Raw genomic sequence first — 16,479 nt, 5'->3', positions numbered from 1 at the left:
CACAACCCCCTTCTTGTAACAAATAGTACTGCATTTCAGGTCCCATCTTCTGCCAAAATGAAGCCAACCATGGCTGAAAAGACAAATTTGGACACTGGTTACATCATTATCTATAACCACAACCCAGACCTGCTTCCAGGGTGCCTGTCCTTCAGCAATCCTCCCTGGCACCATTACGAGGAACCCCAGTTACAGGGCAAGATCCCAGTGCAGGCAAGTGCTTTGGGCAATGTGAGGCAACTTGGCAGCTTTACCTCTGGAGTGAAAAGCAGGCTCTGTAACAGGCAGCAAGATAACCTACATTGGAATTACTGGGTGGTGCCTGGCAAAAAAATAAATTATCAGCAAGGGGATTATTTTTCTAATTTAATTTCTTCTGACTTAGTTCCCAGATTTTCACAGAAGAGAGCTCTTTCAAACACTTTTTTTCCTTACCTTTGTCATGTAAAACAGATCACTGAGTAATCACAAGGCTGTACTGTAGCCACAAAACTCTGGATGTGCCCTGAGTCAGAAGAAACATACAGCTCCTCTCACTGAAGAGATAATTCTCATGTTTGCATTCAGCAGCTCTTGCAAACAAAAGTTGTTTTAATTAACATGAATCACACTAACACCTCTTCCTACTTAGAATACTCCTGGAGGACTTAGTCATACCACAGCAAAAGTTGTCCCGAAGACAGAATATCCTAACAGGTGCTTGAACAAACAGATGAAGAAGCCAACTATTTAGCAAGTGAGAGAGAGCATTTGCCATATAATGTCCTGGTTTAAGTTCAGCACGAAGAACAATTCCATTGCAGGTACTGCTCTACAATCTTAAACCAGGCAACTCTGCTCAAAATCTCTGATTTTTTAACAAATTCAACACCATCTTATCTAGACTACCTCGACATTACTACAGTGAAAGCTCTTCCAGGTCCTATTTTGATGTACCAGATTTGCCCTGGGCACTGCACTGAAGGGCTGTAGATGTCATTCCAGCAGGGAATGTATCCCACATAGCAAACATGCATTGTGTTATTAATGAAGAAATAGGGGAAGGATTAAATCTGCAGTGCCTGGCAGCAAGCAGGAAGAAAGGTGCAGCATGGGTCTTATGACAGGGCTTGGTTTTCTGCTGCCATCTTCATACCAGCAGTATGGGAATAACAAGCTTCCTGATAAGCAGATCCAGCACCTTTGGAAGGTACTGGATGTAGGCAAGGGTCATCCTGTTGCAGCAAGAAGACACAGTAATTTCTTCCTCTGCCACAATATCTCTTCAACTTCTTTAGTCCTAACTGTGCTCTTCACTTTCTATTTTAACAGTTCTTTTGCTCTTAAACCCTGGATGCTGACATCTTCTACTAAAAACTGCTCCAAGAAGGAAAACTTAAAATTTAGTATGGACAGAAATCACTCATTGACTCATGTGTAACAATTTACATTCTAGTCTAAACAGGATGATAAATATTTCATAATGTGCCTTGTTGGTAGTGTTGTGGCTCAAGCCTAGCACTACTAAACACTGCTTCCTTCCAACATAGGTCTGCTGTAAGTTTCTCAAAGTCAGTAGTTACTGTAAGTGAAGCAGAGGGCAAAGAATGGAAGGAGAGGGTGAAGCGAGTTGGTTTGGTTGTAAGAGATGTTTGTACTGACCAAGTTAATCCATATATGACAAAATTACATGTTTCCTATTGAACCTTTTTTACACTTCAGGATGGAAATTCACACTCAAGGTTGAACAGAGGTATTTGTAGAGGAGCAATTTCTGTGAATACAGTGTACTGGGTGATAAAGCAGGATGTGCTCAGAAAGCTGGCCAGCTGCCTGGAACCTGGAGAGACAAGAAGCTGCCTCACTCCCCAAGCATGCTTCCATATCTGACAAGATAGCAGTTGTAAATACCACCATAGAGACATTTTCAGTGCACAGAAAGAGATCTCTAACACAGGACACCTAAATCAACCAACCAACCAACCAAAAAAAAAAAAAACACAAAAAACCAAACCCCCCGCCCCCCCCAAAACAAAGAAACAAACCAAACCAGAACAACAACAACACAAAACAACAAAAAAAAACATCATTCTCCATAGAACTGCAGAAGGAAGAAGAGGTTTGAAATAACAACCAGCCACTCACTTGCCAGTGAAGGCTAAGCATCACCACTCACACTTCATGATCCACAAGCTCACCCCAGTCTTATGAGCTCAGAAACAATTTCAGGATGATCTTTAAATCTACGGCCTCTAACAGGAACAGGAAAAAGAAATATTTCTTGCTGGGTAAGAAATATTTATCAAACCCAAGACGTAAGAAGGAAGATCTGTAAGTTGTGACACTCTTAGGAGGCCAGCAATTTTTGCTTCAGCTTTAAAGGAGACCCTATGGGATGCAGGCTCTACAGATACATCACCTTTACTAAGATCCAGTGCTTCAAGTCCTTGTTGTTTTATCTGATATGGTATTTCACGTGCCAACTGCATCCACATCACATTCGGTCTAAACATACAGAAGCACTCAGGAGAAAACAGCGTGGTTGTGCTTTCCACACTGCATTTCTTCATCTGCTGCTTACTGGCTGCTTACATAAAGCTCAGCCACAAGGCAGGGTGCTTACAACAAACCAGCAACCACCAAACTCAGTTTTAAAGACGCTATAAAAGCAGCTATACAGCACAACAAGATTTCAGTAATGATTTTCAGAACAAATGATTCATAACTGAGGTGTATCCCATCATTTACAGCAACAAAGGCTAGGTCAGATGCCATTCCAACATTAGACCATCAAGAAGGGTGACTAATTTGCAATAGAGGATCATACTAGAGTACCAACACTTCTAACATGGGCTGCAAAGCCACTGTGGATAAGACATGACAGGTATTCAGGAAGCATTCTCCAAGTGTATTATCACTTGGCCTGAAAAAAATAGGTACTTGTCAGTCTCAAATGATTTAATGACACCTTGGCAGTGTTTTCCAAGTGTTCTTTTTTTACCTGATATCTCTCTGTCCTGAGTCAGACTCCAAACTCTGCTGCCATTAGGGATCTGAAGTCACCTATAGCCACACACACCTTTCATGTTGTGCGCACATCTTAAAGACAAGACTATGATCTTTTCTCTTGGTTTCACAAGGCTACATTGGCCAAAGTCAGCTATTTCTCCCCAGCCATTAACTGTATCTAGCAGGTTTTATAACCTTTGAACAAAAGAAGCCGCTGCCACACAGAACAAGGCAAGCACACATTTTGTCTCCAGTATTTAAAAAATACTAGTTCCAGCTACCCTGCTAACCTTTTAAAGCTTTTCTGCACAACTCTGCCTCAGATGTGTTTATTTTAACCACCTCTCCAGAGGATAAGGTCTTCAAGCCTTCTGCCTTCACTACTTCTTTTGGAACAAAGTGCAGAAATGTGATTATTTTAATATGCAGAAGTCCCATCATGGGCTATACCAAGCATGTTTCCTGGACACCTTTGTCTTACTGGTATGTTTTGTACACAAACCCTTGGATTACCAAAGAGCTCTATGAAATCCAGCTATTTTGCTGGATATTTAATAACTCCATTACACTCACAGGATTGCTGATGTCGTGCAAAATAAGAGTTACTGTATTTTTCTGTGTGATATTAAATGAAGAAAAGTTTTGGTATAGTACTCAAGACACTGTTGCTAAAAGTCAGTGATGGCAGCTCAGGCTGGCTTGCTGCATACTCCTATGAGACTCTTGGGAACAAGATCTGTAGGGGAGAACCGCAAGACAAAGAGAAATTAAAATAAGCTTCCAAGGACAAAATGGGACATCCCTACACCCCCACACCCACAAAGGGAAATACAGCATCCTGCAGGGGGTGGATTTGAGATAAATTATTATAATCCAAATGAGTTCGCAATAAGAAAACCAAAACAGCGTTCATTAACGTCTGGGAAAAATCACTGGTAGCAAGCTCTAAGCCACAAAAGACTCAAACATTTTTATGACCATCACCAAACTAGAAATGTTTTGCCTATGAATTATCAGTTTTACACACTGAGTAGAAACCTACCAATGACCTAAAGGGTTGGTTATAAAAGACTCCACCGAATCAGTATACGTGTGGGATAACCCAGAAAGAGAAACAGGAATATCTCAATTCTTACAGCAGTTTAAATGTGGCAGGCTTCATCTGAATGCTCAAAGCATATTAGAAGACTTACAGCTACTACTGTTATCTGAAATGTATGACTCACGATACATGGAGTTGTTTTAATGCTGTTCAGATTCACAGTTGCATCTAAATAAAATCAGATGTACAGGTAAGTCCTCCTCTAGCCTCACAACATTAATCCTTAATTTTAAGGTAGATGACCAGAGGGCAGATATGGTAAGACCAGTCAGCCCTGGCACACAGCCGACTGCAGCAACGAGAGGGAAACAGGGCAAACACCAGCCTGTGGGCAGGCTCCGTTGCTCAGGTGCCATGTTGCTGCCTGTTTCTTGGATCAGAAGCCATGTTGGCATTCTTCCTGAACCTGTGTGAAGTAAAGGCACCCGTAACCCTGTAACAAGGGTTATTTTGACATCCCTTTGTTCTGACATCTGAAAAACTTCCCCTGCCTTAGTGAGAGCGACTGCTGCAGTGAAGTATGACTGATGCTTGTTATTAAGATGCCACCTCAGAGCAGCTCTGACAGCAAGGGCTGCTCCAGCAAAGACAAATAAAGAGCAAAATACACAGGGTGATGGCAGCAGGGGAAAGTAAACCAGATCCAAAGTACTGGTGAAAAATCAGAAGCTAGCAAGGTAAATGAGCTTCTAACTTCTAACCTACAGCTATAACATGTTTTGTGTGAAGCTATGCTGACACAGCAACAGAAGAGCAACACCTCTACTGTAAAACACAACATAAAATGTGTCTTGGAGAAGTGGATGACCATGGGGGCTGTTTAAATACAGGGCAAGAGGAAAACCCCAAGCCACCTCCTCCTTTTGTCATGGGCAGAAAGACCTGTTAAAGCATTCTATAAATACATGTCCTGGTTTCTGATGATCACTGCAACACGAGACCAACTAATGTGAAAAAACAAGCACTTTTTTGTGTCTTAGGAGAGTTGGGGGGTGGTTGTATGTTTGCGAATTATTGCTGTTTCTTGGTGGTGCAGTACCTGCTATATATAAAACCACAAGCTGTTGGAGAGAGCATAAACAAAGGCATTGCCAGTCCCATGACTGAACTGCAGCCCTCACCAAAAAGCAATTCTATGACCACAGAAGAGCAAGTAAGAGCACTGTATTATCTTTCTTCTGTGTGTTTAAATGAGAATCCTTTGCTATATAGCCACTGTAGCAGGAAAAAAGATCTATGGATGCTCAGAGAGTTCAAAAAGACTTAAAATGGTAATTGTTTATTTGCGGTTTCAGGAAGATTCCAAGCATGGTGAAGCCAAACTGCAGCAGAAATAGTTAGTGTATGTGCATTCTGTCTGTTGTCACTTTTTCAACCATAATATTTTTTTCTCTCTGCCTGCACTAGACAGAAGTTCCTTATCCCTAGGAGAGCTGTTGGTGTTAATTCACTTAATCTAATTCAGACTGGGTCATTTCCAAACCTATATAAGCTAACCTGGGGAAAAGGCAATCAAAGATAAGAATGCTCGCATTGATAATCAAGCCACTTAATTGAAAGGAAATTAAATCTGGACCTTATCATACAGCAGAAGAATGTCTTCCTGCGGATAAATTCATAAGCAGGGTATTGGCACAGGTTTGTTCACTGGGCAAACTAAAGCAGGTATTTTGTTAGAGGCTGGGAGGTGCTCAGCATCCTGAATTCCCACATACTCCCCTTGATCAGAGCTTTGGTAACAGAAACAAAATATGAGGATTTGTGCAAAGCAGAAGATCACTTTCTGTGATGCAACAAGATAGGGAACTCTGAGAACAGTGATGCGTTTGTCACATTTATCTCTCCATTTAACAATGCTCCCTGTGAACCACTGTGTATTATTCATCAGGTCTGCAGCAGCACTATGGCTTCAAGTACCTCTGATATTTTACGAAGTTTGGATGATCATGAAAATCAATGACCAAGTATTTTCAGATAAGGCTTGTGCAGCTTATATTATAAAATATAAATACTGAACAAGCAAAACTCACACTTTTTTTTTTTTGTTAAAGACGCTTGCTCCTCTCCTAGGTAAACACTGAAGACACACAGGTGTATTTCCACTGGGACTTCAACCATCAGCTGTCCTAGGGCAAGTCCTATCACAGGCACTACTAACTTCTCTGCAGTAGCACTGGCACAGCCACAGCCTGCTCATAACCTGAATAGTCAAATCATGTGCACTCACATAAATCACCAGTGCAACAAGCCCAGTCATTGAAATCTTTAGTGGAATCAAGTCTGGAACTCACATTAAAGTGTATCCACTGATCAATGCATGGCATACAAAAAGCTTACAAGAAAACTGCATACACAGAATTTCTCATGCTATTATTTTAAACTTAATCTTGAGTTCATATTCAGCAGCTCACTGGGCACAGATTCATATCCTCCATATGATTACCAAAGTTATCTGTGCTGTTTATACGTGAGACCCTGAAGTCGCTCTGATATCATCAGTCCTCACAAAATGCTGCATAATGTCACCCTTGTCATAGAGTAGCTAAGAAGGTAATGTCTACTATCCAGATCTTCAATGCAGAAGTCATACAGCAAAGGTGTCACCACAGAGATAAATGCAGTCTATGGTATACTCCTACCATAAAGCACACAACGATGTCACAGTGAATGCTTATTCTCATCGTATGTTATTTTTACTGTACACAAACCTTTCTTATGTGGTCTACTCTTTACATTTCCATACTGTTTTTACAGTAGCTGTTGTAACCTTGGAGAGATGTCCCCAGAATACCAAAATAATTAACCCATGAATTAGCAACTCAAAAGAGGAGCACAGGAACAAATGACCTGCACTGCTCAAAGGAATCATTGGTTAAAGGCCATCCCTGAGAAATTCAGGTCTGTAAGGGTTTTATCCTGAGCCAAGCATATGCTTTTTTTCTTGGAGTAGTAGTCACTTGACCTCACAACTACTACAGGGAAGGTACACCCTACATGAAGACACATTAATTTAACAACTTCTGCATCCAGAGATATGCAGGTTTCTGGTGTCTGTTTTTTTTAATACAGTACCCATTCTGCCGTAGAAAGCTAGAGTATAAAGCACTGGAGAAATCCCAGACATTTATTGAACTCTTAAAAGGCACGAACACAACTGTCTTGGATAGGTCTTTAGTGAATGGACAGGAAACTACTCATTTGTACCACCTACTCTGTGCACTTTTTCCTATACATTATCTATAGCATATTCCCCAGGACATCTCCTCTTTTGAATATCCAACTGATGCAATTTCCTGGGACAGAAAAAACTGGGAGAGATATCCAGAAACTTCCTTGTGGTGGGTTGACCTTGGCTGGACACCAGGTTCCCACCAAAGCTGCTCTATCACTGCCCCTCCTCAACAGGTCAGGGAAAGAAAATGTAACAACAGCCTCATGGACTGAGATACGGACAGGGAGAGATCACTCACCAGTTACCATCATGGGCAAAAGAGACTCAACTTGGGAAATCAGTTTAATTTATTGTCAATCAAAATCAGAGTAGGATGATGAGAGATAAAACCTAAATCTTAAAACACCTGCTTCCCACTTCTTTCTTCTTGAGCTCAGCTTCACTCCTGATTTTCTCTACCTTCTCCAGGGCTGCAGAGGGATGGAGAATGGAGGTTGTGGAATAGTCCTTTATGAACTTCTGCATTGGTCCTTCCCACAATTCTTCACAAACTGCTCCAGCATGGGTCCGTCCACGAGGTGCAGCCCTTCAGGAACAGACTGCTCCAGCATGGGTCCCCTGCTGCAGGTTCCAAGTCCTGCAGCAAACCTACTCCAGCGTGGGCTTCCCAGGGGGTCACAGCCTCCTGCGGGCATCTGACTGCTGCAGCATGGGGTCGCCCGCAGGCCGAAGGCGGAATCTGCTCCACTGTGGACTTCCACGGGCTGCAGGGGGCAGCCTGTCTCACTACGGTCTGAACTACGAGCCCCAGGGGAATCTCTGCTCTAGAGCCTGTAGCACCTCCTGCCCTCCTTGGGGCACTGACCTTTGTGTCTGTAGGGCTGTTTCTCTCTTCCAGTTAATGTTGCACAGGGTTTTTTAACCCTTATCTTAGAAACGTTATCCCAGAGGTGCTACCATCATCACTGACGGGCTCGGATTTGGCCAGTGGCAGGTCCATCTTGGAGCTGGCTGGAACTGGCTCTGTTACGCATGGGGGCAGCTTCTGGTGTCTTCTCACAGAAGCCACCCCTGAAGTCCTCTTGCTACCAAAACCTTGTTACACAAACCCAATACACTCTAATTCAAGCTTCTCATTACATTTTCTATAGCTTCCTAAAAAACAAGGACCACTGGCAGACTGATATCAACAGGTTGATTTCATAATAATGAAAACAGTCTGTTGTTTCTGGAATGGAGGAGAGATCACATATATACAACATGTTCAAAAAACAAAGGGATTCCTCCCAACATACACACCTTATCCTGAGCTTGCAAAGTGTCTAGAAAGGGCAGACTCAGAGAACTCTTATACCAACATGTATCAAGGTCCTTCAAAGTATAGTGTATTCCCTCACTAGATTGAGCACATCAACACCAGCAACATTAGCATAGAGTTCAGGCACCACCAGCTCAGGCACCTGCAGTACTGCATGATCGTTGCTGTTCTTCATTGCTGTTTGTAGAGACCACATCAGGTCTGCTGGAGAAGGCCGGTTAGTTGCATTCCACTGCCAGCAGGACTTCATGATGCTGTACCTGTAAGATGGAGAAGTACGGAAGCACTGGGAATGAGAACCACCAACACTAAGTTTTACGACAGTCATATTTTAAATGTCTAGAGACCTCCTCTTTTTCTGCTTCATGTAAAGTTCTTTCAACGACACTCTTGAAATATGCAACCACAGAATATTGTGTGGGGACAAATGCATACAGTTGCTAGCCAGGATGTCAACTGTGAGTAAGAGAAAAGGGAAAAAGGTTGCTTGGTATTCCCTTTTGAAAGAGCATTATAGAAGAAAAAGCCTCTAAAATTAGAATAAATTATGCCTTCATAAAAGGAAATATAATGCCATAGACCTTACTCATGGCTGTTTTGTTTACTTCAGGGAGGATCCCACAACTTAGAAGAGAAAGATATTAATCCAGAACAGTCCTACACCTTGCAGGGAAGCAGTGGAGCAACAAAATGCAAGGGCAGACAAGGGAACAGAAAGAGTAACTTTCAAAAGCAGGAGAGAAAGGGTTTGGCAATCAAGGTTCCATGCAGCAGCATCTACTAAAGAGATGTGGTAGACGTGAGAAAAAGTCTCCTCAGCTAATAGATGACTGTTTTGGCTATAGAGATCCTCTGCAAGACCTAGTTTTGTACGTCTCACTTCCATTTAGCTCTACAGATCTCAAGTTCAATTGTCCATGAAGTGGCTTACATGGCTTGCTGGCAGCTTGAGGGCTGTTTCATCCTGTTCTCTCTCTGAAGGTATGGTAAAATGTCAGAAGGTGGCACCTCAGGATATGGTGGAGCACCTGGAAGGGCAAAAGGAGTTACAATAGAAAAACTATAATAAGAAAATTGTTGCCAATGGCAGCCTGTGAGAATGCGTTCCTTCCCTACCAAAATCCATCCTTTTTATCCTGCCACAACTCACACTGAAAAGAAGTCTAAAAGGAATTGTCAAGGCTTTGCAAGTTGGAAAAAAGAAAATTCTTATTTAAATGGCCCAACTTTACATTCTAAAATTTGAGATGGGGGTCTTTCTAATTTGCTGCTTCCTTACATATTTTTTATCATCATTGTCTCTTCTTACCTAACGTAATCATTTCATACAGCAGAATTCCAAAAGACCATCTGCAAGAAAAGAAAACAATGTTAAGTTTCCATTCTAGCTAAATTCTAGCTTAAATGCATACAAATAGGCACAACCTGCAGAAATGAGAAGGTATGAGATATAAAGTGGAGCATTACACTCAGAGTAGATATGACTTACTGTGAACTTTAGGACATGAAATGATACATAAAGAAGTGAAAGAAATGAACTTCTAGTTCAAAAATTAAATCATACATGTCTGCCTTGATGCTGGGGGGGTTCTTCAGGAGCCGCTCTGGTGCCTGCCACTTGACTGGCACAATCTTTGTGACTGAGTTGACACCGTATGTGTGAGTTTCATAGGCCAGACCGAAACCACAGAGCTTAGCAGTGAAGTTGTAATGAAGGAGGACATTCCTGGCAGCAACATCACCATGGAACAATTTCTTCTGTTCAAGATAAGCCTGGGAAGTTGGAAAACAAAGAGACCATGATAATTTTAAAAGGAATTTTAACTGACGTAAATTTTCACTTGATTTATGCTTGTCTTGCATGCTGTGGAAAGACATGTATGCTCACAAAAATAAAGCAAGCATATATGGCTCAGTTTTAACAAAGCACATCCTCACTGCTCAGGCCAAGAAGACTTAGGCCACCATGCAGACTTGTGTTGCAATCGAGAAGGCAAAAATGCAGTGAATATGAGTAGACTTACCAGAGCTGCTGCAACCTGCTGTCCAACTTCATATACTTGTCTCTCGGTGAAGTCATAGGGAACATCATCCATTGTCATTACATCCTAGAGACAAAAGAGCAGATCTTGGTTCAAACAAATGCCATAGCTGTAGCATACTGGGGAATGTTTTCTTCTAATTTAATAAAATGAGTACTATCAAATCTTCTGCTCCCCCAAGTAATTTCCCAACTGATTATAAACTGACTGAAATATAAGGGTATGTAGATGGGTGATGCTGATGGATGGATGGTGTGCTGGGGAAGACATTAGAGACAAGTGGTGGGTAATATGAAGAGTGAAGAAGAGATTAACAGATTAGACAGAAATGGGTAGAATGACACTGGAGAATGACAATCCATACAGAAGAATGAATGATACATAACAAATGACAATGATGAGTGGAAAAGTACATTTATAACATACAAATGGTTATCTGGTATGAGACTAACAGTCCATCTCTCTTGCTATTCTGCCTCTAACAGTGACCCTACCTGGATGCCAGATGAAAGAAAGAGAATAAGCACACAATGTTTTTTCTGTGTCATTTTCCAGCCCCCCAACTATTTTCAATTTAAGGATTTCCTGAGATGGTTACAGTTTCAACATATTCTGTAACCTCTGAAAGGCTACCTGCCATAAATGTATTCAGTCTTGTCTTGAACCCATGTAAAGTTTCCATATCCATAGCAGTCAGTGCCAAGGAACTCCACTAGTCAACTCCCCACTTCATGAAGAACCACCTTTTGTTTGTTTTGAACATGACACTTGGTAGCTTTACTTGCTACCACCTTGACCTGCTGAACAAGACAATAAGCAATCTCTCTGTATTTAGTGTTCCAGATGCAGGTAAATTATTCATGCAGTGACATGGCAGAGTTTTGTTCCTATGCCCTTCTTAATAATGCTTAATACTTGGTTTCTTTTCCAGCCTGAGTTAACATTTTCATACAATCAGATCCATGATTTTATTCCTCATCAGCAACAGGCAGATATGAGGCCATCATTACATATGTGAAGCTACGGTTGCTTTTCTACATGGTCGTAATTTCATTTGTAACTATGCTGAATTTCACCTGTTCTTTTTATTGGCCAGTCCCTCAATCTTATAAAATCTTGCAGTTCCACAGGGTCAGCACTTGCCTTTACTGGCTGGAATCGTCATCTCACTGTCATCCCATTTTTTAAGTTACTGATACATGCAATGAACAGCACCAGGTCCCATATGAGTGACATCCCTCAGTGCAAGTATCAACCTTTCACTCATATGCTCTGTTTCCTGGTGTTGTAACTGGTCTGCTTCCCTAAAGCATTTGGAGTGACACATTATTTAAAGCTGATTAGAAATTCACATAGCTGTCTCAACTCTCACTCTTATTGCAGTCCCAGCTGTATCTTTCAAGAAGCTCCAGTTATCTGCAGGACTATGTCAATTTCTCCAAACTGTATCATATCAATCAAGATATCCACTAATTCCATTCCAGTTCAGACTTGTGCAGAACTTCTTTGGGGTGTGGAAATAGTTTAGACTGATAAAGAGGGATGCATGGAGAGATGAAAAGAATCATCTGTGATTTATGGACTATGACTTATGGATAAATATGTACCTAAGGATTTTAAGAAGATATTCTATCATTTCTTTTGACTCACCTTCCGACACGTCCATAAAAATGTCAATAGGTCACCAAGAGAGACATCTTCCATGATCATATAAAGTGGGAGCTGACCTACACAGCATCCAACCAATTCAACCAGGTTCTCATGATGGCCAAGATTTTGATGGAATTTAATCCTTCCCAGGAAATCCTTTACTTTCTGGGGACTAGCCAGGTCTGAAAGAACAAAAACCCCAACCCAAACCAATCAAACAAACAAAACCAACCTCCTCCCCCCGCAAAAAACCCCACTATACTACCAAATGGAGGAAGCAAAGAACAGCTTAAAATCAACATGAACAGCAATTTCTTTAGACCGACCAAGACATTCCTATCAAAACTGCTACTCAGACTAGCTAACATGATACTCAACACAGCTTGGTCTTGTCCAGCAATGACTGCAAGTTCTGCTCAATATCATGTCTTTGATACGGAGATCCTGGCCGTGTGCCTTACCTTGTAAGACTTTCAGTACTACTGTCTTAGTCTTCCTGGGGCTCCCAATTTCCAGCTGTGCTCTGTAGATGCTCCCATAGCGACCATGTTTTATCAGCAGCCAAGTGCCTGGTAAGAGTTTCTCTCGTGGTATCTCCAGTTCTTTCAGAGTCAAGGATGCAGAATTTAGCAGGCTTTCCACAGACATCTCACTCAGCTGGATACAGCGGCTCTCTGTTGAGCTGTATTCCTGCTGATTCTTGTCATTCACTGACAAAAGCAAATACACATGATGCATAAAACCAGACAGATGAACTCTTGTAGTAGGTGGCAATGCTTGCCCTTCTAGCCTCTAATTTTTACCCCACAGTGTACTGGAAATCAGGACAAAGTAAAGAACTGTTATTGTATCTTACTTATCCTGGCCATTGAAGAGGAGAGGGAATTTATCTCCAAATCTATTTGATTAAAAGGTAAAATGAGTCTGGAGATCGTTCCTATGTTTAACATCTAAACTTTCTAGGTAAGACACATTTGTACTTGATTCCCTTGTGTTGAAGCAATGACCATTTTATTACCAGCTACCAGCTGTTACAGAAGTCACACGCACAGGCTGTTCCACAGGGTGTTATCTTTGTTCTCAATTATTTCCCTTAATATAGGCTGAAGAGGCTTTTTCCTCTACAAAACCAAAATCAATTCAGTACTGGATTTTCATTTCCACGTTCAGTTCCACAGAATTTCATTTCTGCACCATGTGTTTTTTGGTATCTACAAACCTTTCCCTACCCCCCCTCTCTCTCAGTCCCTGTTCTATTTCTTCTTGTCTCCACAGGAAGTGGGAGACAGGAGCTTGACATTTTTCTTAAATGACAGGGTAGAAAATGGATTAACTAGGTGTGACCTACACCAAAACAGCTGTCATTCATAACATTCATAACTCTCTTTGCAGTAGCATCTAGAAGGCTATTACATAAACACACTTTGAAGGTCTTGAGGTATGTTAGTTACCAGAGTGTGTTAAACAGTCTATATGATATGTTGCTTTAAGTTTTCTCAGATCCATCTATACTACAGATTCCACTACTACTACTGCAAGTGGTATAAATCAGGGCTCTCCATTTTTTTACTTTTCACTCAATTGCTGAACACCATTCAGGTCTTCAGGCCAGACTGACAGCAGTTGTACCTGAGCCAGCTTGTGCCCAGGCAGCCAACAAGGCCAACAGCGTCCTGGCCTGTATCAGCAATAGCACAGCCAGTAGGGCCAGGGCAGTGATCACCCGCCTGTACTGGGCACTGGTGAGGCCGCACCTCAAATCCTGCGTTCAGTTCTGGGCCCCTCACTACAAGAGAGACATTGAGGTGCTGGAGTGGGTCCAGAGAAGGGCAACAGAACTGGTGAAGGGTCTGGAGCACAAGTGTGATGAGGAACGGCTGAGGGAACTGGGAAGTTTAGTCTGGAGAAGAGAAGGCTCAGGGGGGACCTTATCGCTCTCTACAACTGCCTGAAAGGAGGTTGTAGTGAGGTGGGGATCAGTCTCTTCTTCCAGATAAAAAGTGACAGGACAAGAGGAAACGGCCTCAAGCTGTGCCAAGGGGAGGTTTAAACTGGATATTAGGAAAAAATTCTTCACGGAGAGGGTGCTCAGGCATTGGAACAGGCTGCTCAGGGCAGTGGTGGAGTCGCTGTCCCTGGAAGTGTTCACAAACCGTGCAGACAAAGACCTTAGTGATATGGTTTAGTGGTGGCCTTGGCAGTGCTGGAGAATGGCTGGAAGTGATGATCTTAAAGGTCTTTCCAACTTAGTTGATTCTGTGATTCTATAAATGCTATTGCCTAATGACTCAAGCAATAAAGAGAAGGGATTGCCTTCTGGCCACTGACAGGAACACTCACTCCTGTGGTTGAAAAGAAGTTTTTTACCTTGGTGTCCAGATTGCTCCTGCTTTGCTCGCAAGCCTCGGCAGTGGAGCCAAAGTATCACAGTTAGCATGATGACAAAAACACCCACAAGGAGAACTGGGACAACAATCACTTCAGTCTGATATTCACGCACAACTATCAAAAGAAAATGGGAAAACGAGGACTAAGCAGCGTTTCCTCATGCACATTGGTTCTGTGTAACAGAACAGTCACAGCATATTTCAGTAACTTTCAATCCCCAAATTCTATCTATCCTCTGCCTCTTGGAACAGCAACTGAACACTGTTAGTGCTGCCACCCTATTTTTCAAAGGTGCTGAGTATCTAAACTGCATGAATCCACTGGGACTCCCACACCTGAGGTCTTTTATGTAGATGCTGTAATAGAGAGGCTGGAAATTGTAGCCATGTGTAAGTATCCACTAGTGCAACAGAACTGCCCCTGGCAAAGGGACAGCAGGGAGATGTGAAGGGCTGAATATTGCTATGCCATCACAAATACATGTGCAATTACAGCTTCAGCTCCTTACATTAAAATTACAGGAAACATTTTAAAGAAAACAAGGTGTGGACATTACAATTAACAAGGATGTTGCAAGTAACTAACTCTCTTATGCCCCAGATTTGGAGATGATGCTATTTTTGCATAGGCCAAGACCATGTTTCAGTTCCCAAAGATGACAGAAAGTCATGAAATCAAAATCTCACGAGACTGGTCCCTAGGGAAGCTGCAGGGAATCTTTAATGACTGTGTCTTATTGAAGGCAAAGATACTCTAAAATGGCTAAAATTATGTGCGATGAATCCCACCACAAAGGCTGCATCCCTTTAAAAGTTTCTCCCTTGAGATACAATTCAAGGAAAGATCAGTGAAATCTTTGTGGGCTGGGATGCAGGTGGAGGAGTGGAAAGGGCTTGGCCCACTTTCTAGTAAAGCTGGACTTCTTGCTCAGCATGTGAAAGTTATTACTTAAGGAATCTGGGAATCTTACCACACAGTTTGTCATTGCTGTTGCATTCCAGCAGCATGCGTGTGAATCTTTTTACATCCCCTGCCATGTTCAATTATGAGCAAGTAGGTCTCCAACTTCTGTCTTCTGCACAGACACAAAGAATATTAATTAAATTTACTGCAAGAAAGAATGACTTATGAAGCAACAAGTAAGCTGAATGTGGAGCTTTCTACTCTTTATGATCAGTTCTTGTGTCAAGAAGCACCACTGGGACTTTGAGACTTAGAGATTGATACGGGACATCCAGTATCAAATCCTATGAACGGTAGACTGCATGACCAGAGAGAATTTAAGATTAAGATTGTTATAGAGTGCTTCACAAGCCAACAGTTATGCCTAGGCCTGAAGGCTGGCATACATGCAAAAAATTCATAGGGCTCCTTTAACACTGCCAGGCCCACAACTAATCTGAAGCATAACATGTGGAACACCAGCAGAGGACCTGGACTACTAGTTCTAAACTAAAAAAAAAAAATAAAATAAATCAATCAATATGTGGTGAATAGTGATGACTGACAGAAAGGCAAGGCACATACATTTAGGCACTGCTACTTATAAACATTGCCAAAAAATTAAGTCAACAGCTTCACAAACAGTATAATCTAGAATGTTTTATAGGCATCGGAACTCTTATCCTTTTAAGTACTTACTTTATTTTCAGCTATGAATTCAAGGCAATTAACCGCAATGGCAAATGTTAATAATAATATATGGCATTCCTACTGGTATGAATATGACTTTACGGAAGTCAGTGATGGATGAAATATTAAACAGTTTGTTCTAATTGATCTAATTGATGGGTGAAATTACGCTTGATTAGTTGCACAA

The 16,479-nt window shown here is 41.7% G+C and overlaps 1 protein-coding gene across 1 annotated transcript; it reads right to left on the bottom strand.

The window, feature by feature from the left end:
- Positions 1-8,051: 8,051 nt before the first annotated feature.
- Positions 8,052-16,048, bottom strand: STYK1 (serine/threonine/tyrosine kinase 1). The gene is made up of 9 exons (XM_061472340.1): positions 15,631-16,048; positions 14,640-14,774; positions 12,734-12,982; positions 12,273-12,454; positions 10,605-10,688; positions 10,145-10,353; positions 9,890-9,930; positions 9,512-9,608; positions 8,052-8,840 (listed from the first exon to the last, which is right to left on the bottom strand). Exons 1-9 carry the CDS (start codon positions 15,695-15,697, stop codon positions 8,636-8,638), a joined length of 1,269 nt encoding a protein of 422 aa, XP_061328324.1. The 5' UTR covers positions 15,698-16,048; the 3' UTR covers positions 8,052-8,635.
- Between the last annotated feature and the right edge of the window lie 431 nt (positions 16,049-16,479).

This window comes from Pezoporus flaviventris, unplaced genomic scaffold (genome assembly GCF_033815535.1).
Source record: "Pezoporus flaviventris isolate CSIRO_AGI_PZ_B2104156 unplaced genomic scaffold, CSIRO_AGI_Pfla_v1 ptg000070l, whole genome shotgun sequence".
NCBI lineage: Eukaryota > Metazoa > Chordata > Aves > Psittaciformes > Psittacidae > Pezoporus > Pezoporus flaviventris.
The sequence above is the reverse complement of the archived record's forward strand: the minus strand, read 5'-3'. Positions and strand labels throughout refer to the sequence as shown.